The sequence below is a fragment of the Buteo buteo genome, chromosome 5 (genome assembly GCF_964188355.1).
Source record: "Buteo buteo chromosome 5, bButBut1.hap1.1, whole genome shotgun sequence".
Taxonomy (NCBI): Eukaryota; Metazoa; Chordata; class Aves; order Accipitriformes; family Accipitridae; genus Buteo; species Buteo buteo.
This window is the reverse complement of record NC_134175.1, coordinates 3,477,050-3,502,737: the sequence shown is the minus strand read 5'-3', so window position 1 is coordinate 3,502,737 and position 25,688 is coordinate 3,477,050. Positions and strand designations below refer to the sequence as shown.

At 40.5% G+C, this 25,688-nt stretch overlaps 1 protein-coding gene across 3 annotated transcripts in view; it reads right to left on the bottom strand.

The window, feature by feature from the left end:
* Positions 1-25,688, bottom strand: part of DVL1 (dishevelled segment polarity protein 1) — a 105,359-nt gene that overhangs the window by 14,065 nt on the left and 65,606 nt on the right. The window contains exons 1-8 of one of the 3 annotated variants that reach the window (XM_075027241.1): positions 20,366-20,638; positions 14,161-14,299; positions 7,284-7,377; positions 6,180-6,249; positions 5,246-5,385; positions 4,846-4,922; positions 4,295-4,362; positions 2,498-2,647 (exon numbers count right to left, since the gene is read on the bottom strand). In XM_075027241.1, coding sequence (XP_074883342.1) covers positions 2,498-2,647; positions 4,295-4,362; positions 4,846-4,922; positions 5,246-5,385; positions 6,180-6,249; positions 7,284-7,377; positions 14,161-14,299; positions 20,366-20,564 — 937 coding nt within the window. In that variant the 5' untranslated portion in view covers positions 20,565-20,638. Of the gene's footprint in view, positions 1-2,497; positions 2,648-4,294; positions 4,363-4,845; positions 4,923-5,245; positions 5,386-6,179; positions 6,250-7,283; positions 7,378-14,160; positions 14,300-20,365; positions 20,639-25,688 lie in introns of those variants that run through there. The other 2 variants (XM_075027238.1, XM_075027239.1) reach the window with 2 other exon arrangements.

Sequence of the window (25,688 nt, the reverse complement as noted above, 5' to 3'; positions counted from 1 at the left end):
GTTTTTGAAGAAATGCACCTGAGAAAATAAAGAGCTAACACAGAATAATTCCTACTGTGTGGTGGTGATTTGTATGGCCCCAAAATCTCAGCTACTTTAATCACTAGCACCGATATGATGGTGGCTGTGCAAATGCTTCAGATATCAGAACTTCACTTTTGATCCAGAGGCTAGAGAGCAAAGGAATGCTAGTCAGAAGGAAAGCAGTTATTCAGTCCATTTACGTTATCCTGGCCTCGCTATACAGAGTAAAACAGCAGACAGTCACAATACTTAAAACAAGGAACCATGAAACAGACTTGTCTAAGATGACTCCATTAATTCACTGCTTCCACTTTCACAGGAGATACTGTAGAACAGATACTATATTCGCTTCAAATACTAGTGACTCTAGCCTCAGAGGAACTGAAACAGAGAATCTTGCACTGGAACATGAAAAGATAGAAAGCCCCATTTTGCATGAAGCTCTTCTTTCTTTGAGATATCAATGCGCAGTCTCTCCTCGCCTCTTTCCTCCTCCGTTCCTCCCCGACTTTGTCTTTCCTGCCAAAGAGGTTCACACAACAGGTACTCTTTGTACCTAGGGCCCTGAGGTGCTGCCTGCCGTGTTCGGGGAGGGGGGATAACAGGACTCAACTGAAGGAAGGAGTTTTAAGCAGAAGGTCACAAAAAAGGTCAGGGGTACTCCGTGTTCTCTTGCATTTGGGAAACACTGTAAGTCACTGGCATAGAAATGAGAAGCTGTCTCCAGAAACGTGGTTCTGCTCCCAAATAACCTTTATTTTAAAAGTATGATTGAGAGGTCATCTGTGTTCCACACTTCCCAATCACATCACTATATATCAAGGCACACGATACATGAATAGTTCAAGAGGAATGCAGAGTAACAGACTCTTGTTGTTTGACAGCAATCAGCAGATACATTTGATTCCAGCAATCTTAGTACCTGTAAGGCTGAAAACACATCTCAAGATAAAGCAGTCATCAGGTAAGCAGTTCACTTGCTTTCTACTGCAGATGTATTTCCCCATCAGTGGTGCTGCCTACTATCTAAAAAGGCACTGAACTATTACACCTACAAAAAGGATAACTGCCCTTTCAATTCAATGTGAGGTGTAATTCCAGGAACTATGTGCTTATAAAATCTGAGAGAGGGTAGAAGAAAAAGAGGCAGACACCTACATGGTCTGATAGGACTTAACTGGTCCCTGCAAATGCAACTTTCATGCTTCAGCCATGCATTTCTCCAGGGAAGATTCTGTCACTAGTCAGTCACCAACACCGCATTGGTCTTTAAAATCCTCAAAGTGTTGTTTTTCTTCTTTGTTTTGTTGTTTTTTCTAAATGATATCCTCCCTTTCTCTCTGGAAAAATCTTACAAAATGAAAAGAAAGTTATTTAGTCCTAAATTTAGACTCCAGATCTAGCAGACACTTAAGCATCCCTTGTTAACATGTAGTATTTATCTGGCTTTCAATAAATGCATACTGAGGTAGCATTGTTCCACAAATGAGATAATCTCCTCAGAACTTCAAAGCTACTTCAAGATTTCTATGTGTGTATAAAGAAATATAATAAATCTTCTTGCTACAGATGAACAAATCTGATAGAAAGGTTGCATCTCTAGAGAAATTCTTCCATATTAATATTACAGGAAACAAATGCATGCTAATGAGGTGTAAAGTACCTCAAAACTTTCACATCAAGTAAACAGAAGTGCTCTTTTAAATATTAACACGTTCCTGAACTAGGACTTCAGTGGACAGTGTTCTCAGAAACACATGCTCCTCATTTATTTGGCTTGCCTTACTGCCATGTATTTCAAACTAGCTTTTATCCCACGCTAACATCAGAAAGCAAAGGAAGAGTAAAAGAAAGGAAGAGTTTATATTCTTTAAACAAAACTTTCCAAGATAAGGAATCATGACAACTTGTTGATTACATGGATACAACTAGTTTAGAGACTGCCACAGATAGACAAATCAGGAAAGAAGGCTGAACTGTAACCATAATTTCACGTGGGACATTACATCTTTTTTTTTCCTTGTTCAATAAATTCTAGAAGTATAAAAAAGTATAAAAGAAGGATATGCGAATATCAGTGGAAGATTTCCTAAATGATACGCTAACATTATTATCCAGTGACATCTACCTGAAGTAAATTATTTAAATTTATTAACAGTCAAGTGCAAGGAGAAAGCTCTCGCATTCGTCTGAGGGGATAAAGTTGGAGACCTGCCTTGTAACTTTAAAAGAGATTAGAAGCCACCTTTTCCTGAATGTGAAACCTGGCAAAACACCACTGCATTAACTTCTGACCTTTGGAAAAAAGTTTTATGCTCCCCATAAGAATTACAAATTTAAGAAAGCATTCAAGAGTTCTGTGGCGGCTGTCGTTTTCATCGTGCTTGTGGCTGGGGTCGGTTTTGCGCACAGCTCTGCACTGCTGGCCCCGAGCAGAAGACGCCTGCCCTGTGCTGGCCGCAGTGTGACTTACTTTCCGAATCGGGAATTGAGCTTGTTAGTGAGGAGCTGGTAGATGTGGTGATGCTCATGGAGGGGCTCATACCGTAACGGGGGTACGCTCCCGTCATGGCTGTGGTATGAGAGATCCAGGCTGCAGGGTCAATTGGCCTCACTGGTTCAGCTGCAAAACAACCAGAAAGCGAGAAAAAGACAAATGGAATCACATTTGCAGTAAACTCTAAGACCTAGAGTAAGAAGGCATTTTTTAGGGGTGTGCAAGTTCTTGCCATTTTGACAGCACAACTGAGATAGCCACAGCACAAGGTAACAAAAAGCACCTTGCCAGCAGTAGCTGGTTTCCTCTAGCAATTGCCACACCAGTCTAATAGGATAAAATCATGACACTCCTGCTCCTGTAACTGCAGTAGGAGTGAAATATTTCCCCTTGTGGGAAAGAAGCTACCAGTCCAGTAATACTATTTCACTATCATTCTATATACTGAGATAGAGATTCTCATTTTGCTATGATGTGAAGTACTACCAAATGCTTTGTCCCAGTTGACAGGAAGATCTCTCCCTCCTTCTAAGGGTCTTGGATCCAAAATAACCACTCAGACAGAAGGTGAATCTTCTGCTGAAGGTGAATCAGAACAGTAACTCTAGAGCTCTGTATTTGCAGAGATGAGGCATCATGGAATTCTCCTCTCAGTGTTTTCAGCAGCCATAATGAAACTTTTTAGGACTGGAATAGTCTTGCAAAATAACTAGACAAGACATATGAAGACCATTTGAAGAGACTGGTGTCAGAGAAGAGTGAAAATTACATACACTCAGACCTTAAGAAGAGCCACATAGCACGTAATTTTTAAAGCTGAGAATAAAACTCTATTTTCCCCATAATCTGGGTTACTTCTTTCTTCTGAATTATAGTGGCTGTTGTTCCATTGCCTTAAAACCAGAAATTATGTAAAAGAGCTCTGCCTATGTTAGGTATTTCCATAAAATATCCCACACATTATTGCAACCAGTTTAGCCTACAATAGATACACTGCTGTTTGCCTTGGATAATAATGCATGCACCTTCGCTGAACAAAGGACTAACTGACACACAAGCTCTCCCTGTAGCAAATCTGATGTGATTTGTGGGCTTTTTCTTTTGATTATGCTGGTGTTCCTAAGGATTTCACTGAGTGAGCTCCCATAGTCTGCACGAGTCTATTGCATTAATTTCAATGGACAATGCTATCCTCATCTTCTTAGAATGACTGGTAACAAGCTGGTTTCAGTATCAGAAGCATAGCGCTCACCAGTAGGAGGCAGCTGTGTTTGTCACATGAGCACTGATCTTTTATCGCTACTGACAGGTTTATTAAACCAGAAGTTTTAAAACTAGGTCATTTTCAAGAGGTTTTATGAATATGAAACAATGTTGTTTGCCTCAAATTTTAAAAATACTCAGTTTCAATTCTTCCTAAGAAGTGTACATGTGACAAAATGAGTCTTTTTAACACTTAAGTATACTTATCCTCCAAACTTTCTACCAATTGAAAGGTTAAGATCACGAGGATATACCCACCAAAAGGTTAAGAGCTTGATCCAAAGCCATGTAAATCAAAAGAAAAACTCCCATGAATTCACTGGGCACTGGAGTCTCAGAAGGAGTATCTTAAACCCCTGCCTCCCAAAACAAAACATAAACAATACAAACAAACTTAAAAGTATCAAACTTGTAGGGAACGGAAATCTGTTAGATGCTAAAATAGCTGAAAATATTCTAGACCTTGAGGGCTCCACAGGAACCTACCAAAGACCACAAATATGTACTCACCCCTGGGGATGGTGAAATAACTCCTGGGAGTAGGGTCCCAGCATTTGGCTACTGTTAGGCTGATAGGTCTAGGAAGAAAGAAAACAAGTAAGGGTGACTCTTAACCCTCCCTGTAGACGTAACTGCTACAATGAACTCTCTGAAACAAACTTATTCCTGTCCAACAGTTGTCAAATACATCCGAGGATGCTTTTGAGATGTTTGTCAAAGTATTTTCAGTATGAACCAGTATCAGGGTGTTTCTGGTTTTGCATAGATCATGAGCACTATTGGTGAAATCTGTCAAATTATGAGCTCTGAAGATATTAAAACACTCATCGTATTAAAAAATAGTGCTACTGAAACCAGGCAACTCCTAGTTTGTGTTGGCTTTGGCTGGTACATTGGAACCAGTCTCACCTATTCATCATTTACACTGAGCAGTTCAGAGTTGAGATCAGCAGTCACACTGGTTGTTTATTGAGATCAAAATGTTGATTTCTCTGAGGTTTGCCCAATACCAATAACTACATATGGAGGATAAGTAGCAAGAGATTTTGTAATATGCTCACCCTGGTTTGGAGACTATTTCCCGTAAAACCCGTACTGCGTCATCATTGCTCATGTTCTCAAAATTGACATCATTCACCTGAAACATTGCAAAAAGCAAAGGTCAGGCTTTGCAACAGCAAAGTTAAAGACATTTTAATTATTTGTTTCCAAATTTATTTGCCTTATAACTGTTTCCATTCCTTTGAGTGACTGCAGAAATATCGTTTCTCAGAGCACATCAACTATCCAGCAGAGTTCTCAATGAATTATAGATTTAAGTGAAAATAGTCTTTGTGACACATTTCTCTGAGTGTGAATGAATTCTGTTAACTGATTACTAAGTCCATGGATCTGGTGGGATGACTGAGCTGAGCCACCAATGTACAAGCCAGCAGCATGTATTTTCGGACACGGACCAACCTGCAGAAGCATGTCTCCTGGTTCAATTCGGCCATCTGCTGCCACAGCCCCTCCTTTCATAATAGAGCCAATGTATATGCCACCATCACCCCGGTCATTGCTCTGTCCTACAATGCTGATTCCCAGGAAGTTATACTTTTCTATACAGATAGAAAGTGGAGGGTGGGGGGGGAAAAAGCAAACAAAATGATTGGAATAATAGTGAAGAGCTATTACCAGGCTACTTCAGTCTCGAATAATCAGTTCTCTGAACACATCAGCTGGGCCATGTTTGACTTGCAATTATCTCAGGTTACCCTATTGGCATATGTCTGCCTGGCACATTCAGGGAAAGGCAGCAGGGAAACGCTGCTGAAGACATTATTTTTTCATACATGACACAGAAAAGTTACATTCAAAAAATCAACAAGAGAAACAACATTGAAAAGACATGTCTACGCCTAGAAATTAGGCACCCGATCAGCATTAGGCAATGTTTTTTCCACACGTCAGAGTGGCAGGAAGAATCTGGTGCTACTGAAAGGTGCTGAATTGGCAGTCCTGCACATTTCTATCTGGCTAAACAATGAAACGCATGAACAGCAGAAATGCAAACTTCCAGTGCCCTTCTGCTCTTGCTCCTAACAATGTCTGACCCCTTACCATTTCTAGAAATAAGAGCAGAACTCCATATCCTGGAGTTCCAGCTCCTGCCCTGGGCTTCTCAGGAAGAATATTGATCTGCTTGTGCAAATGGCTCAGAACTATCCGGTACCGGACTAGGAATCCAGGCACAGTCAACAGAGTAGCAACTCTTAGCTGCCATCCCCTTTAGTTCAATTGGCATCCTTTCAAATCAAGGAACTTTCTAATGGCTCCAAAGGCTACTACACTATAACAAAATACATCTGTATCACTTGAAAGTCATCATAAAAAACATTGCTTATCCTCTTACCCATGTTGAGTGTGACAGTGATGATATTTAGGGACATGGTAGAATCAGTGATGCTGCTGAACGAAGACGACTGCAAAATACAACAGAAAATTCTCAAGGTTTTAAATGGCTCAGAATAAGACAATAAAAATAACTATTGAGGATTAATTCATTGGGAACTGATTAATAGGTTTCCATTTGCAAGGCATCCAGAAACCATTGTGGCCTCCTCAAAATTATTCTTCATTTAGAATCTGTAAGGAAAAAAAATCTGAACACAATCTGCACTTTCTCCAAAGATTTGTTTACAAAACACACAGACCCAGTTCCTATATTAAGGTTTCTCAACTGGACTTCACATTGAATCATTTCTGCTTCCTGACCGTACGACTGACAGGCAGACATTTAAATACTAAAGTGCCCGGTGTAGTGTGTAGTGTGAATTATTACATCCACGGCTCCTCCCTAAAGAGAGGGGCGAACAACACAGGATCCTTTGGGAAGTGAGAAGACAGGCACTCCCTCCCTCCAAAATAAAATACAAACATGCTTATCAAATATCCTCTAAAACTTTACTCCAGTTCTTGTGATAAAATGTATGCATACTCATTCTTTAATCTGTGAAGACTGATATTTGTAAGAGAACACAATGTTTACTTCAAGAAATATGTCATTTGGACCATCCTCACTCTGCCACCATAGGACTAGCACAGAAAGGGCAAGAGAGAAGATTTGCGATTTCCTATTAAATGTAGATTTCTCCTTTCAGCAGAATGCAAGTCTCAGCAATTTATACATCAGATGTCTACCACCACAGACACCCCTTGCCCACATCAGCCAGTAGCATAATGGAGGTTCTCCTGCAGAGGCCGGTCTTGAAAGAGACAACAAGAAATACGATCACTTCACAGTAAAAAGGAGAAAGGGAGAGGAGAAAAAGAGTCTTGACTCTAGAGCTGCAGAACTTCAAATGTTAGAGATTTAGTCCATGGTAGATTGGAGCCAAAGGGAGCCTTTCCAATGAATTCAACAGGGCACAGACCTGTTGTGGACCCCTTCCTAGTTCACCTGCTACACTCAAAAATCACAGTTCACCTCCTTGGAAAATTATGATGCCAACCTTACCCTGTCAATCTGTCGCATCCTTTGTTTCCTCCTCCTGCGTTTATGCTTCCGTATGAGCCGGGATGAAGTACTTTGCTCAGTGGAGCTACTCAACCTGAGGGAAATTGAGAGCAAATGTCAACTCTGTAAAGCTGAGCCATTTGCATTTCTCTGCACCCTGCCAAAAAAAAGGCTGGTTCCTACAAATGCAGGAGAGAGTAAATCGTACAGACACCATCAGCTAGCTTACAACATATCGCTCAGCTTGTTGCTGAATTGCTGCTCAATCCCAGTGTGTGCTGTACCTTAGCCTCTGCCTAGGAGCACAGAGAAGATACCAGCTAAACTACAGCATGGATTAGAGCGTATAATTTACTGGCTTGCTTTCTTTTGGGAGCAAGACTGAGTGCAACCCACATCTCAAAAAGCATGTATTACCCTGATTTAACCACCCAAAGGTCAGAAGTAGCCATCTTCCACTACTTTAAAAGTGGTCCTGACTCCAGGCCCATCAAAGAAAAATGCACGCTCCAAGAACAATCGTACATTAAACAATGATATTAATCTCTGCTCTGAGAGAACAACAGACAACCCAGAGAATCTCTTAATATTCATTTTTGTGAGTCTTGTCATGGTCCTGTTATTTTCTTCTCCTGCTATCTACTCTGTTACCAGGATCTTAATGCTGGGGCTTGAATTCAATGAAATAAAGTAGCAATTGATAATAGCTACTACCGAATAGTGGCAGAGGAATAGTGAATGTCATTTACCTTTACATATTCTGTTAGTTTTATTTTGTTGTGGTTTTTTTTCAGGCTCTTCACACTTGTAGAACCTAAATGTGCCACTCTCTACATATAAATCCTTAAGGTCCCCCCAAGAGTTCGGAACGTTAATCATTCTCATTTTACAGACAGTGGACTGAGACACAGATTGGATTTGCCCAAATTAATTTCAGAAGCCTGGGACAAAGCCTAGATTTCAGAGATACCAGTGTAACACCAGAGAGACATCTCTCCTCTATTTATTATGTTAAGAATGGCAAAAAAAGACAAAGTAATGCTCCATCATTAACCAAGATTAAAAAAAATCCAACCCTATACAAAACAATTGAACTGGCACCGTCACAAAGAAAACAGTGCCAGTCTTTTTCCCCAGTCTCCATGTCCCTGTCTTCAAAGTTCTAGCCACATGCAGGAATGCTAGAATACCTCAAGCAAAACTTGATAGAGCAACCTCAAAAAGGATCTTGCTGTCATGAGATTACAACCCACCACACTGGGAAACCCATCTTGCATAAAGTAGGTGTGTTTTAGTCAACCATACTGAGCTGAATATTACAGATGATGGAACTGCTCAGAGGGTGTGAACCTCTTGACATTCTCTTTGAGTTCACAAAACTATTTCAGGCATGTTAACCTCACACACTCCTTTTTTCCCTCCCAGCAAGGCAAATTAATTTAAAGAGACAAGAGGTGGTATTTTCAAAAGAGATCAAAATTTTGATAATTCTCAATTTGTGGAAACAGCTCACATCACCTGGTTTTCTGAGGCTTTACCTTTACAACATGAAAAATAAAGAGGTGTCTCAGATGCAGGGCTCCCAAAACTGGACGTGTTCAACATCCACCACTCTTCTTGAAAGTACTAGCAAAGATTGACACAAAAACCTCCTCTTACATTTTACTACCAGTATTCTCTCTCTTCCTATTTCCTCTCTGGTTTCATTCTTCTCTCTCAGAACATCTCATTGATAGGATTCAGCTAAAACTTTCCACCACACAACAGTTTAGGGAGAATTTGAAGAAAGGCAAGGCATGTTGCTCACATCACAGTGAACCTGCCTGCTCTTTGAGAAGGGCAGCAAAAAGAAAAGAGGCAAAAGACCGGGGGAACTTTTCTGCGTATACACAAGTCAAACAACAAGATACCTTCAAAGGCTACGAGAGAGATGCGAGTGCCCTTCTTCCACTGATTAGAATACAAATTCACACTCCAAGCAAACAAACCCTCTGCTCACAGGCTCTACTCCCTGCTGCAGACAGAACACAATGGTGTTCTGTCAAGCCCTGCTCTTTCACATGACGAGGCAAGACTTTCCACTAGTTTTGGAGAGAGCTGAGCTAGCCCATACCAGAAAGGACAAAACCTTAACATTTTATCTGTCCTTTTGGCTACTATAATCACACTTCCAAGTCATTCACAGCATCCAGGCAATAGATTTTCATTGTTTACACACATATTTCACCTACTGCTGCATCATATTTTTTCGCTTTATCCCAGTGTGCATCACTTCAGGAGTATGCAGTACTTTCTGTCACCAACCTTTTTTAGAATGGCATCCTCTAATGGTTACTGTGGATAAAGAGAGTTCATTAAATTCATACACGTCATTTCACTTATTCAGTTTCCCATTACTACGTTCCTGAAAGGAGTAATGCCTCTGGCTAACATCGCCTACTGTAAAAAGCAGTTTTAAGTTAGCAATGTTCATATAGCAGAGAAAGAAAATGGAGAGAAAAACTATACTGAAAGCCACACCTGCCTGCAGCAGGAGACCACGATGGGAATTCACCCAGTAGCAAAGTTCTTCCTCCACTTTCCAGACAATGGGCGTTTTATCTGCATAGCAAGTTATGGAAATGAGGGGTAGGAACAGTAGTTTCAGCAGACAGTTCACTGAATTTCTTTGTCTCGAGCAGTCTTGGCAGTAATCTGGTGCTATTTCATCACACTTTACATCCTAAGAAGCAAGCAACTTAAAAATACCTTCCAATGTATGTTAGTATACTTCCTCTGTCAATATTTTTTCCTGATCACAGACAGCACATAAGGTCTGCTGACTGCCAAGGTTGCCTGGCTATGCCAATTTCTTCCTCCAGCTCTAGTGCACATCAATATGGTGTTGCTCAGAAAAACAAAAGGATGATTGTTTCCAGCTTTTAGTCTGATTTTCTAAAATTGGACTGGACAAAAATACCTTTTGCCAGCAATGAATATAGCTAGAAAACAGAAATTGCTCTCTGACTCTGAGTCCTTAGAAGGGATATTTTAATCAACCATCAAGTACAGGACATAAAAATACCTTCATTACTACCTTTAGAGAGATATATCAGGGATGAGTTCAAAAAGATGGACTGGAAAAAAAGAAGAAAAGTCTAAGTAGACCACAGAAAGGCAGACAGAGCACAGCTTAGGTGATGCAGGTATGAACAATTAGCTTATGTTCATATCAGCATCTTGTTTCTTCTTCACTTTTGCCCTCCCTATTTACTTTGGCAACTTGGGGGTGAGACTACTTTGGAAAATTTATTCAATTTCAATATATGACCAGAAGTTTACATTCCTCTGTAGGCAGCAAACATTTTGAATTTTTCTTTTAAATTAAACCAGCAAAAACCAAAGTATTGACAAATATCTGAACTTCTGTTATGAGATGATAATATGTGAGAAGTGAAGTTCTTTCTGCAGTATCCTTTTCCCTCTACTCAGCATTAGACTGGAAGAATGGAAATCAGTTCCTTGGAAAAGCCACAGTTCAGGTTTAGTTCAAGAGGACGGACAGTATTTCAGAAAAGTAACTACTTGAGCTAAGACAGCCTCTCACATTAGTTGCACAAAACTGATGATCAGAAGGCGCTGCAGAAACATTTTTGTGTGCTTATACATTGGCTTCTATACAGATAAGCATTAGAAAATGTTACTTATTACACTGGAAAAACCATACACGGAGAGCTCGCTTAACTCAATTTTTTTCATCCCTTCTTGGGGGAAGCTGGACAATGACTTAAGTTGCCTTAATAAGCCTATGTGTAAGTAGAAGGCAAGACAGCTTGTTTCAGCAAGAATCCCCCACTGTGTGAAAGCATATTTGTAAACATCAGGTTTCACAGTCTCTGCAATTTCTCAGAAAGGAGTCAAGCCTACATCTATTTTCATGTAGCTATGGTACACTTCATCATGTCTTCTTGTAATTTCTTTCAAATCCATAGCCTTAATGCATCCTTGCTGAATCATTCATAAACACTGCATATCTCATATTCTAGGAGTATCTGGATGCTAAATAGCAGCTCAAACCTATTCTAATGAGGAGTAATATTTTGATCTCTGAAGTATCCCCAGAAATGAGTAAAAGTTATTATTACAATTTGATGAGCAAAACAAGATGGTATATTTGAGCTTTTGGGAACAATAAAGTGCAAAGATGAAAAACAAATCTGGAATCATAACTACCAATTTCCTGCACTAGCTACTGGCCAAAACCCTGACTGCACTTCTAACAGAAAGTCTAATAAATCCCACAGAAGAGATTTTTAAAAAGAATAGTAATAATTTGTCCAATCTACATTCCCCAAAGGAAGGAAAAAAAGGTACCAATTTGTTAAAGAAAACTTATCCATACAGTTTAAAAAGAACTAATGTTAATTTCTTAAATTGGAAATAAACGTAATCAATTTTTTTTGCAGGAATTATTTTAGTTACATTGAACTCAGAATACTAATTGCAAGTTGCTGACAATAAACCTACAGCTACAGATGTCATATCTGCTAGACCTTTACTTGCTTAACAGAAGACAGAAATAAGGCTCTTACTGTAAAGTTCACCATGAGCTCCCTATATCAATCTGTACTCAAAATACAACCTACCTGCAAATAACATTAATGTTCAATTATATCATACTTTGAAAACAAAGGAAATAAATTATTGCACTCACACTACTTGAAAGATTCTGTACTGTCCTGTAGTATCTGTGAACAAATTAATTCACTGAAACAAAAAACTATTCTTTCTCTCTAACTAAATGCTATAGAACTTCCTTGGACTGGAAATCAACCAACTCTGCTGCCCTGCTCCTAGTTAAAAATAAAATAAACCAATGTCAAATGCACAGTTAGAAAAGCATCCTCTACCTTACAACCTCTTCACTTCCAAGACAGTAACGTCCTTCACACCTGATTTCTCTCAGTGACCTCCTCTGTACAATCTCCTTTACAATGCAGGTTCTGACACCAGGGTTCACCAGATGTTATTAAACAAACTTACCCCCTTCAACCTCTTTTTCCCCAGGCCGCTGTCTCCAGCAGATCTGGAGCATGCTGGATTTTCTATTTGGCTGTATTTGCCTCTAAAGAAAACTTTTCCCTGCCAGCACAATCTCTCAGCTGCTTGAGAACATCATCACCGTAACACAACAGCATACCTTGGAGCATTCCATTTAGTTGTTCTTCCTGACTAGCTGGCCTGGCAGCTATTCTCCGTGCCAAACGCTTCTGCCCTAGCCTAGAAAGGAAAAGGCCTGTGCAGCAGCTTCGAAGAGTCTCTTTCTTCTCAGGTCAGACGCAGGAAGCTTTACTTTATTAATATAGAAAGATCTAGCTGGGTCTAGTATAATGTGCTTCAGTGGCCACCCTGACTGCGCTAATCCTGCCCTACTGCATATCTTGCTGCCATGGAAATGATTAATGTATTTACAAGAAACAAAATCAGCTGCAGGGTTGTTGTTGTTTTTGTGGGCTTGATTTTTTAGGGAGGGAAGGAGGGTTGGAAGCCCTAAAGGCTTTAGGAAGGCTTAGAGTACATTCAGGTTAACTACTGATCTTGCCAACCCTTTAAGCACATGAATATCCAGGTGAAGTACAAAGCATCCAGAAGGCTAATTTTCTGTATCTTCAGGTGTTGGCAACTTCACTGCAACTGCAAAATAAGTTCTTGAAACTAATTCAGGACCAAATCTTCAATGTTCATTTAGTTACCCTTTCAACCCTTTGGAAACACCCAGCCTTTAAACAGAATTTGAAGGAACTGCTGCTCTTCAACAGGTTTAAGCTATGATTAACTGCAAGACCAAATAGATCCACTGAGTTCAATAAGCTAATAATCTGTTTGCAAACATAGCACATGTTTAAGTATCTCCAGGACTAGTTGTTCTTTGCTGTTTCCATTCTACCTAAAATTTAAGAATATCACACTGCACCTTATTTATTTTAGCCACAGGTCTCTATGAACCACCAGAGATCTGTAATCTTGTTGTTCTCCGACATTTAATAGAAATCTGTAATGGATTTTCATGGCTTATTTGGATGAGCAACAGCTCTAGAGACAGTGTTCAAAGAATGCTGTCACTGCAGCCGGGAAAGGGAAGAGTATTGGTTTTGATTGATTTTACATCTTTAAAAATAGGTATTTTGAATCCAAGAAATGTATTGGCTTATAGAACTTATACAGAACAACAAAAATATCTTTAGAGATTAACAAGGATGTCTTGAAATGGAGAGCTTTTTTGCAAAGGAATAATTCACATTCTCTCCGTCTGCACAAAAAGAAAAAAATAATTAAGAAGTCATAAATATATGGCATTACAGCCTGCCCTTGCAATAGCATTACCTTTGATGAATCCCTGTACTGCTCATAGGCCTCAGACTATGCAATTACACAGGCATTCCTTTACAATTCAGCTTTAGTGAAGTGCATACTTATTAGGAATCTGTGCTGAAGGTATTTTGTTACAATATTCACAACATCACTTTATAAATAGGTAGACAGTTGCGCATCGCTTTGATCTTAAAATGTGATTCTTCTTGCTATTAAAAGGAAAGAACAGGAACAAAATTTTTCTCTTAATTGGAATAGTGGCTATAGGCAGCTTGGACAGCGAGCCCAATAACTTAAGCTTGTTTCTCAGAGCAGTGATTATAGAGAACATGATGTTACTGATCAATTATCAGTGCTCAAATCATATGTAGCAGGGGAAAAAAAAAGAAAAGAAAATGGAAAAAAATTAATAAATCTTCTCATCTCACCAGTCAGCATGTTTCAGGAAGGCCAGAAATACAGTCAAGTGGCTGGGAAACAAATACAAACAGCATTTAACAGCTCAGTCACCATGCCAATGCCCTACCTGCTTGTGTTGTCATCATCATCAGAGTCAATGAAGCTGCTGGATTCCAGCTCACTACTCATCATGGTAGAAGAGCTGTCATAACCAGGAGGATGCTCACGGTGTCTGTCCAGTTTTGGATGGCCATTGATCCGAGGGACTGTAAACAAAATAAATGGAGTATTACCAGTCAAAGAAGAGCAAGGAAGTGGCACTGCGAATAGCGTGACATTCACACTGACAGCTGCAGACAACTCTGCAGGGGGATCCTTATGCTGAAACCAAGCTCTTTGCAGAACCTGATTTCATTCAACAGCTGGAAAGCCTACTGCCCCTGGCCAGCCCGCCTGCCTGCCTACCTACCTTTTTCCTAACTTTTTCATTTTCTATGGCTCAGTTCATGGACAAGCCATAAATGGATCAATGCAGAAGTAGCAGGCATGAACAAGTAGTATAATGGTATCAGAACATCAATTAGAATAGCCGTGAGAAGTTGATGTCAATAGGAAGGTACACATGAAGATCTTGGAAAAGCAGCAGATAACACAATTTGAGTTTAGTATGGATAGGCAGATTAACAGAAAATGTTAAACAGCATTCCTTAATGAATTCTATTAATATCTCACCCATAAAACCACCTTTTCCTCAACCTGTGCTACACATTCCTGTCCCCATACCTACACCACCTTGTCTGGGCAGTACAGCTCTATCAAAGTCACGTTGTCTTGACCATTTCACATGCATAAGATGCTTCAGAACAATTTCTTACTAATCCCTAGCTGTATGAATGTTGTCAGACACAAACATTCATGTAGATAATCCCCTCAGTAAGAATGCCATTTACTTGAAAGCAGCAGTGATTCATCTTTTTCTAGAGATATTTTATGGATTTTCCTCTGCAAAGCAAACTCCTCTCCCTGATTCCTTTCAGGGACTTCTCATTAGAAGACCCATAATCTGTTAAGTGCTCTATTTTGCCAAGAATGTTCCTTTCCCTGAAACAAGAAGGGATCAGCTTGATAAGGCACCTGGTCAAGAAATAAACATAACAGGCTTCAAAGACAGACTGGTATTTTAAAACACACTCTCCAAACTCACAACTCCCTCCCAGGTCCAAGGGATCTGCTCTTCAATTACAGAATAGAAAACCTTCATAAAGGAGGAATGTCTGCAGTAGGAATTATACATGATGGTGTGCAACTGTACACATTGAAAGTTAGTTGACAGCTCTTGCTAACTATTAAAGTAACATGGTTTGAAAAACCAAGAGCCACCCTAAATACCCGGCTGTGAAATCCACTGTGGCTAGCCTTCACTCCTCTGTTTCAAATTGCTCAGCAGTGAAATAAAAAAACTGATTAGTTTTCTTCCTGCCTGAGGAACGTGGGCCTAATTATTTATGTCCATAAAGGGTTTTAAGAGATTCAGTAAAAGGTAACAGAGTTACATAAGATCTCATCTCATTTTTTTATACATGTATCTAAACCATTCATTTCTGCAAAGAAAAATAATTGAAGCTTAAAGCTGTAACAAATTCTCCTGCTATGTCACTTCCATATCGCGTTTGATCACCCAGCTTCTAGGCACATCTGTAGGTATACAAAATGACTGTGAAAACACTTAAGTGGGCTACCCAAGAAAAGCAAATCTTTCAAGTCACAGAGCTCCTTCCCTCCTGCAATAGCACTGAGCTTTGGTTTGAAGAGAAGCTGAACAGTACCAACCCTTCATCACCCTTCTCAGAACTGATACTTGTTTTTCATCCTGCCATGTGCTGAAGGGCAGCTGAGATGACACCATTTATTCAAGCCTCTTCTGAAACTAGCACATACTAGTAATAATGAGTCAGGTACTGACTGCTGTCCTCTAGGAGCTGCCTTAAAGTCAAAGGCTGTGTGGTGTTAAAAAAATGAAGCTTACCAGGTTTCAATTTCAGGCTCTGTCTCCAGAGCTCCTTACTCCTAGCATTTCCATTTCTCACTCCCTCATGTGTAAAATGGAGACAGAACAGCATTTGCCAGAGCTTTTTAGACTGCACATTCTACAGTATAGAAGTCCTCTCCTCCCATAATTTGGTCGTCACAACTACCATAATGTGCTCCCAGTATTGGATGGTAACACTAGATCTCACTGAAAAACTATTAAACAGTTTGTCAACAGCAAGTCGAGACTGCAGAACGACAACTCTTCATAGACACAGTGGGAAGAAAACATTTAAAGGCCTGAACTTTCACTTCTGTCTGAATAAATGAGCGTTCATCAGTTTCCTCAAAATCTACAGTCTAATATAAACTGGAAACTGTCTATTAATGTGTTTTTTTCAGTACTACAGATGATTAGGTGAAAATAACTACCTTCAGGAATCCCACATCCACACTCAAATAGTCTCCTAGCTCTGCCTTTAAACTAAACTCTAAGGAGCAGCCAATTACGCTTGCATATGCCAGATGTATACAGCTAGAAAGAAACACAGAGGCTGGCCAAATTTTACTCCTTCTAAGCTGGCACTAACAGCTTAGAGGGAGTATCTCAACCAGACACAAACTGATACAGCTGTTTATGGCATCATTACTGAGGAGGTGAAGACTATATTGCATTGTTTCTTCCCATCCAGAACAGGCAACTTTGACCTTCGAGAGTCAAGGTCAAGTAATCCATTCTAGAGAGTCCCTGAATATTCAATCCAGGCTTTAAAAAACCCTCAATTTTTCTTTCAAAGTTACTTTCATCTGTAACAAAAATAGGAAAGAAAAAAAAAAAGGGAAAAGACATCCACATTCTAAAGCTGAGAAAACAGCACTTTTCAGCAAATTAATAAGCTTTAGACAGTCTTCTGACTGTCTTTTAAGACTAAGGAGAGCGTCACAGACTTGAACAATTAAAATTCCTCCTTTTCTTGTGCTACCTATTCATTTTTTAAGTCTTTATATAGTGCAGCCTAGAGTTCAAAATATTTCACTAGATCTGGAAACCTGGATGCTAATCACAGCATTGAACAAATTCAACTCAATCTCTTCAGCCTCAGCTTAAGTATAAAATCAAGTCCAGCCACCTTGTCCATTTATTTTTTGCTTCTACACAGTGCAACATCAGAAATTGTGGAGCAAATTAAAGCCTCTTAATCCAACAGATTGCATAGCCCAAATATGCATTCACTGGAAACAGTACTGGAACAGCCAACAACTGACACTGGCATCACCATCTAGCAGCCAGATAACTTTCAAGGAAGCAAAGCATTCCATACTCTGATCACATGAACCCCTTCTCTCTCTTCTAAACATACTTCAGCTTTAAACCTGATTTCAGGAGCAATTGTTAGCTTGCAAGAGTATCATCACCAAAAATCAGTGTGTTGGACTATCAGAACGCATGCAACACCATCACCCTTACAAGCTCTGCACAGTTTTCCTGAAGAGGGAATAACAATCAAGAAAAGGTGGTGACATACGTACAACAGCTTATGGCAAAGCACTCATGATTCTGAGCTATGATGGACAGAGACTCTCACCAAATGCAAATCCAACACAGTCCCAAGGAACTTTGAATTGGTTGCTGATTACTCAATAGTCTTGCTTCCACTGATGTTTCCTTTCTGACTTCAACAGGAAGTGACAGCAAATCTTAGAAATTTACTAGCTAGCACACAATTTACAACACATCTATTATCTTTGCCGCTTCTGAGTTTTACATTTCTATTTTTCATAAAGGAGCAGTATAAAAGCTAGAATGGATGGAAGTCAAAACATCAGCCCTGGAGAAAACTGACTTCCATTTCTCCACTTGAAAAATCCCTTCTTATTTACTACTATGTTTCTTTTCCTGCCTTCCTCTGCTATTCATGACTTGCAACTTATAGAAGTAATCACATCAATGTTGGGTGATAATGTTGATTTAATTTAGAGAAGCTGACGTTAAACAGAGCCCTGATATTAAAAACAAGCCCCTTTCAGAAGCAGCTTTCCAGCTCGGATTGGGTGGGTAGTAGATTACAGAAAATAATGACCTGGATTTTATCCACATTTAACTGGTATAAATAGGAAGCAAATTTGAGCAGTGTGCTTCTCTCATCAGAGATACTTTATTTACATTTGGCTTTGATTATTATTAAGTATACAGCCCAGAAAGAAAGTTGCCAGCATGATTTTGTAATCTTTCTCTGCAAAACTAGTCTGTTTATGCAGCTGGGGAGGGAGGGAGGGCGCCTCTGGTCATCAATAGGTGGGTTGTCTCAAGTGCCCACTAGAAATCACCAGTCCCGTCTCTCCCATCGCAGGTCATGATTATTTGACAATGCAGATTCTTCATTTCATTCCAAGTGGGTGGTCTAAAAGCTTTCACTCCTGTGGACCTTTTCTGCTCTAAAACGCCATCCTGCATTCAATTCTCTGCTGAGAATTCTGGATGTCATCAGTTAGGGAGCATTAAAGGTAAAAATCTACAGATTGCAATTTCCAAGCTCTCAACCAGACCTTGCACAGCTGGCAGTGAGGATTGCTGTGAAACCAGGACATGTTTCAAACAGTCACATCTCATCCTTTGTGGGTTATTTATTGAGAAAATTTTTGTCCTTAAAAACTCTATAATCAGATAGCTATTTTATTGAATTTGCAATTCAGAGTCATTTGCCTAATACTTTTAATAGATGAAACTCTGTGTGTAATTCATCTGATTTGTTTTTCATGTCTCTAACCACTGGACACCATGGTCAGCAGTTGAGTGTTTTTTCTCTACTAGTAAGGAATTTCTCAACTCCAGATCTGAATTTGCTTCCTGCTAGCATACTAAAAGACCGCTCATGCCATCTCTAAGGAAGCTTCCTTCAAAATTTATATTTATGCCACTAAAGTAATTCAGCTGCCACCCAGTTCTAATTGCTTAGCATTGGGCTCAAATACAAGCTTTCTGACGTATTGTTCTTATCATCATTTCTTACAAGAAATGCTCTTCCTCTCCTGCTTGGCCTAAGATGCACGAAGGATTACAGTACAGCAGGCACACACAACAAAGTGGGATTATTTTGCAGTCTATGTAATTATTGACAGGACCTGAAACCTTTTGGCTTCCCAGAACATTCTGCAGTTTAAAGTGTTTCCTGTTGTTTCAGAGACTATAAACTTGAAGCTAGGACTTGTGTTCCTATCAGATGGAATGGGACTGCTAATCTCATGTCTAATACTGAGTCTCAAACCGCTTCCTCATTCATTATGAGGTGAATAATTTATCCCACACATAAACTTGATCAGTTCACAACCATTATGAAGAATTAATGGCCCACATCTCTCTAATGCTCTTTAGTTCTCAGGGGCAATTTTGACACAGAGGACAATTTTAAGACCAGATAGAATTTTTAACCAGCTGAAGGCTGCCTCAAATGTGCTGTGCAAAAACACACCATTGGAGTGTTTTCTTTAGCACTCCCCCTTTCAGTGAAACAGCAGTACCTCTGTAGTACCTCTGTTACGCTGCTAGATCACCTGCATTTGGCAGTGAAAACACTGAACTTTCACTCATTTGCTTTTCAACTAAAGTAACAGAGAAAGTTTAAGACAAGCGATGCTTAGTGCTTACTAGGGATTTTTCAGCATAGAGAAAACAATCAGGAATACAGAGGAAACCAAAGCGTGGAAATGGCATCCATAGGTATTTTCCCCTCAAGCCTGCACATTTTCTGTGTTAACTAAAGGACAAAAAACCTGCAGTTTGATACAGTGCCATGGCCTGTATATGGGTTATGTCTGAATGACTGGCTGGCAGTCCCTGAAGGGATGTACTGTTAACTCTGACAACTCACATGGCTGGAACACTGCTGTAAAGTTCACTTGAGAATCTACAGTACCAACGTAGTCCTGAGGGCCTCAGGCAATGGATATGCAAGGTCCCATTTCTGTGCAAAGGTAACAGAGCTTGTGCCCAAGAAATCAAGGACAGAGTCAGTGCTGCAGCCTACAAATCCCAAGGAATGCTCAAGAGCAACGGGTCCAACACGGCAGGATCCACATTCAGGAGATTGGGGAGCATCCATCTGAGGATTTCATCAATGCTGCAATACGTTAGGATGGACATAACCCCCCCCCCCCAAGCCCAATAATAACCACCCGAACTTTCAAGCACCCTTTAGATCTGGTGTGCATTATCTCATTTTTATACAGGGTGCCTCAGTTTCCCTGCACAAAATAATGGCACTGACTGCTTAGAAACTTCAGTTGAAATGAATGTTAATACCTACAGCGACACATGTGGGGCTGTGCTTCTGGGTAACATCTGACTGGTTCCAATGGCCTCATCAGGTGGTGACACCACTTGTGACAATATCTCCTACTGGGAGCGGGTCTCAGAGGGGAACGCTGCTGTGAGTGGAGCTCCTGTTGCCTCTCCTGTTGTGGCTGGCTCCTACCAAAACACTTCAAAAACGTGGGAGTGACCATTTCCCTGCCCGCACTGTGCCCACTTAAGGAAATCCCCAGCGTGCACTGTGACTATCACTCTGTCCAAGTCCAACAAACATATCCAGATGTACATGGAGCTTCCCACAAGTAGTTACTTTTCACGCACAGTGTGAGAGAAAAAAAAGAGCCAGTTCAGGGCTCCTCCTGGGACACCAGAAAATTCCATTCCTGAAGACTCAAAGATTATGAAATATATATATATTTTTGCATGCTCTTCCTCCATGACAAAATCCCAAGGAAGCCTGTGCCCAAGAGGCAGCGCATCTGGTAGGCAGTGTATCTTGAAGGACTGGGGAAATAGAACAAAAATCATTTGCATTGACTTTGCCATTTGCCACTCTGCCATTTCCACAACACACTTTGTAATCACATCTGCTGGATACGAGTCACTCTTTTTCATGGATCTGTTCTGAAAATCCAGATCTTTTTGTAGCCACATTTTTAATGGGATCCTGTAATATGACATAGCTCTCTTTATCCCAATAAACCACACATAAATAGACCTTTGGAATTTGCATAATTACTTTTGAGAATATAGTCAGGCTACTAGAGATTATACTGATTTGGGGCTTCTTTTAAATTATCTCTTATTTTAATGTATTACAGAAATGTGTCTCAGATCTCAATCCATGGTTTTCCAGTCCCTCATAAAATTTCTCTTTTTTGGAGATAGAGGTGAAGGAATTTTTCACCCAAGAATAAAATCCCCAAACACATATGTGTGTTTCTCATCATTAAATTCCATATATTTCTGCTAGCAACGAAGAGCAAAATGTTTCTCAGCCTTAACCTGATGCAAATGCCAGTGATGGATCAACTCCACTTGTTCTAGAGAAAGTCTAAGGCAGATGGATTGTTCTGTCAGGACACAAACCACTTAAAGCAGCAACACTGTAAAAGTTTACGAGGCCTAAATATGAAATGGTAACGAAGACAAGTTTCACAACATCAGCTGAAGTTCGGCACGTGGCAAACCACAACCACACTATAGAAACAAATGTTGGATCTCATGTGCGTGCATGCTCATGTCTAGTGGAGGTTCACCAAGACTTGCATTTTAAGGTCTTCACTTAGAATCAGGGACAGACCACACCTTGGTATCAAGCAGAGGTTTCTGTCCATCCTGGTGAAATCTATGCTTGACTAACAACTGATAGAGAACTTTGTTTCACATACCTCAAATACTCTCTCAAACTACATGCCCTGGCATTTCTAGTGTGCACTTCAGTACCGCAGCACAGAAGCAGTGTTTGCTGAATTATTAACTTCTTACAGAAGGACAAAAACTTCAGAAACTATGAACATTTGCAGCTTCTGTGCAATTTAATAAGGACTGCAACAGCTCAGCTGCTCTCAAGGTTCAGCCATTCAAACATTTCAGAAACAGTTTCGCGTTCTTTGACTGGGTCTTCAGGGCAAACACAAAACAAATACAATATGGCATTTATTTGTTAAAGATAGGACATTTAAAAAGATCATCCTTCCAAGCGATACTACAATTGTGTCAGAAACCTCTTTCAACTCCCCATTTTCCCCGAGAGTTTTTCATTAGCCTTTCTTGCCAGTTGTTCCTCACAAGCCTAAGGAATCGGGACAAATGCAAGACGGTGATACTTTGGGTAAATTAGTGTTTGCTTTTAGTACCATTAACAGCAGCAAGGTTTAATATCACAGTGGTCTCAGCATTCTTGTGTGGAGTTACCACACAAGATGCTGTGTTATGGCAGATGCTAGTACCTCAGATGCTAAATTTAAAACAGATTTACCATGTTTGTTCAAGATTTTAACCTGAGCTCTTCAAAAAGTAAATGTTCTCTAACATCATCCAGGTCAGTTTTGTCATCTGACTCGGAGACTGTCCCACTATTATGGATTACTTGGATGTGAATGAATCCGTGTTTTTTAACGAGTCTCTATGAAGTTCTAATGCTTCATAGGGAATAGTGTTTTGAAAGTGCACCTTCGCTCCTGGAAAACTTCACCGTCTCTAATGTCGAAGTAATCTTCTTTCTCCCCGGGTCTCTCCCCGAGACTCGGGTCACTTTCAGCCACACAGAAAACCCCTTGATCCTTTCCCCCATCAGAACACCTTCTCCCGCCTCCGACCCGGAGCGAAGCCGGCGGCGCGGTCCCTCTCCGGCCCCCACCGCTCCCCCGCGCAGCGCGGGGAGCCGCGGACGGTACTCACGGCCCGGTCCGGTCACGGAAGGCGGTTGTCCTGCCGGCAGGCTCAGGCTCCGCGATCCCACGCAAAAGGAGGCCGTGGGGATCGCGTCCGTGGGCTCCCGCGTTACCTCAGCTTTGCGTGCGGGCACCGAGCTTAAGAGTTCTTCCATTGAGACTGGAAACCGCTCACCGAAAGCGAAACCCTCCCCCGCGAATGAATGCCTTCGGGGGGTGGGCAAGCTACGTCTACGCCTTGAATGACTTGGGACAACTTATTCTAGGGGAAGCAAGGCTGTCCTTAAAAATAAACAAAATAAAAAGGACGGTCCTACTGACGCGGGATCTGGAGTTGCCGAGTATCACATTTCCAGCATACAAAGAAAACACAAAGCATGTGGTTTAGGGTTGTCTTGTAGGTTCAGGAGACCCACCAGAAAGAATAAGCAAACAAAAACTTTGTCCCGTCCCATCCCTGTCATCTAATGGGGAAGGAAAGCAAATTTCTCACACGTAAAGCACTGCCAGGGAAATCAGATGCAGCAGCAGGCATCATACACCGCTTAGGAGACAAGACACAGATTTATATGGTATTTTACATGCTCCTCGGATTCTTCGCAAGCATTAGGTACAAAGAAAGTGAAAGGCACAGACAAGTTGAGATGGATGAATGATGGCAGTAATGTATATATTTTGTCTGTCTGCCATGACTCAGTCTGACATGGGATTTTGTTGCCTGCAGCAGGACTGCACCTGGAACGCTGCAGTCAGATCTGAGTATCAGCAGCAGAAATTCATTGGCGCCTTTAAGCCCATTCCGAACAGCCAAAGAGACAGCCAAAACGCTTCTAATACAGAGTTACAGAAGGAAATGGAAAAGGACCATAAACCTGCGCCTTTTGAAACATGGTGTCAGTTTCTAAGTTCTTTTCTGCATGCCACATCCAAGCAAACAAACTCGGTCCCACTACAGAGATGCAAAGGGAAGACCCCAATGAAGGAAAACCCCATATCTAAATCCAGTTTCCCTCTCTTTTCCTCCTTAACTCTCACCTTTTCTGTAGTGACTTAGTTATATCAAATATAAACATATAATAATAATAATAATAATAGTAATTGAATATATTTACTATACAAAGATATATTTTTAAAGACTTCTGATTAGCAGTGCGTTGGCCTACCTGCGTAAATTAAACCTTCAATTTATGGCTTTTCTCGTATCATTCAATAAAAACTAAAAATGGAAGTGAACTGTTCTCTGAGCACTGTAAAAGGTTCACTTCATTGTTTCCCTAAAAGCCAGGGCACAGCTGGATTCAGCTGGAACTGGAATGGGTAAACAGATGTGCGGTAAAGAGAAGGGCTTTTAGTCTCATTTTGCAGATCTGAAGAGGCACTGATAGTTGAGATCAACATCCGTATTTCTAGATATTCCAACTAAAATACACCTGGTTTATATACTAGATCAGAAGAGTGCACTATACTAATAATGCCTTCTGTTTACATTTTTTCCCTTTCCTTTTTCCAGCTACATATTCTCTGTTAAATTTTAAACAGAAAAAATGCATTCAATTTCACGTTTCCTGTTTGAACTAGATCTTTTATAGAAAAGCTCCTATACACCCCTCCAATAGATAAAAGTGGCTTTACCAGTATGCAAATACCCTTCAATTTTAACCATGTTTTATACCTCCTGAACAGCACCAGGTAGCCTTGAAAACACAGGAAAGGTTTCCTGTGTAATTAAGGTGTGCATTTAAATCCATAAAGTTTTTGTAATCTCTCTACCCAATTAAAATTCCCTTTTCTAAGTTTTTCTAATTAGGCCAGCATTGTTTGGGGGATGAGGGTTGGAATCCATTACTATAATTGAGTGAGTACTTTCACAAACCATGATTATAAGAGTTTTATTCATACAACACTCCCAGGTATCCAAGTCCTTAGCCTAAACAAGAATCATTCCCTGCTCTGGTTCAATGCCTCTCCCACTAATAACAAGGGACTTTCTGCCCTGCTGACCCCCTGCTCCTGTTTCTTCATTAGAGGATGACAGAGTTCACTGAGACTGTCTGACAAAAGCCTTTCAATGTGTCACAGAGATGAGAATAAAGCATAGCCTAGGAGGTTAAAATATGTCCTCCTTGACTTTTATCAACAGCAGAGTAGGCCCTGCCTGAGGGACAAAAGCACATCAAAGTACTAAATCAAATAAGCCTTGAAAGCGGAAAAGAGTAGAGCAGCATCTGCTCAAGGAAGCTGTAAAGAGGGTTCCGTGACACCGCAAGAGAACAAAGGTGAGAGTGTCTCAGGAAGAAGTCATCCCCAAGCTCCCAATTCAGAGAAAAAACAACAGAGCTTCCAATCCCCACCAACGCAGAAAGTCTTTACCAATTATTAACAGGAAGGATGTTACCACTTTTTCAGTGAAGACTTGCGACCCCATCTGTGCAGCTCACTTGTGTGCAGGGGTCACAGCCTCTGCTACCTAAGTAGGGAAGAATGGCGAGTATTACATTGTCCGCTCCTGCTTTACGCTTGTATCCATCCGCGTGTTATACACCCTGACTTGTCTTGTGCTTGAAGTTTTTTGGAACCCTTGAACAGTCTCTCCAATGGCTCTACAGTGCTACCAGAAAAAGGCTTCCAGACATTTCCATAGGACAGATTACAACCAGTAACAAAGTTCCTGCTCTCAAGGGCACACAGTCCTACACTGCCAGTATCCCATGCATGGCCACCCAGTCACTTCAAAACTTCAGGGGCTCACCAACCACCTCATAGTTGTTCATACATGATAGAGTCTTTAAAGAGCAACAATTGCTGAGAAATGTATTTTCAGCTACCGTTGTTAAAGTTCCCATTGTTTTGTAGTCCCAGCCCTTTTTGTTCAGATTCCTTGGCACACACTACGGTAAAGAATGCATATACTGCAGCAATGAC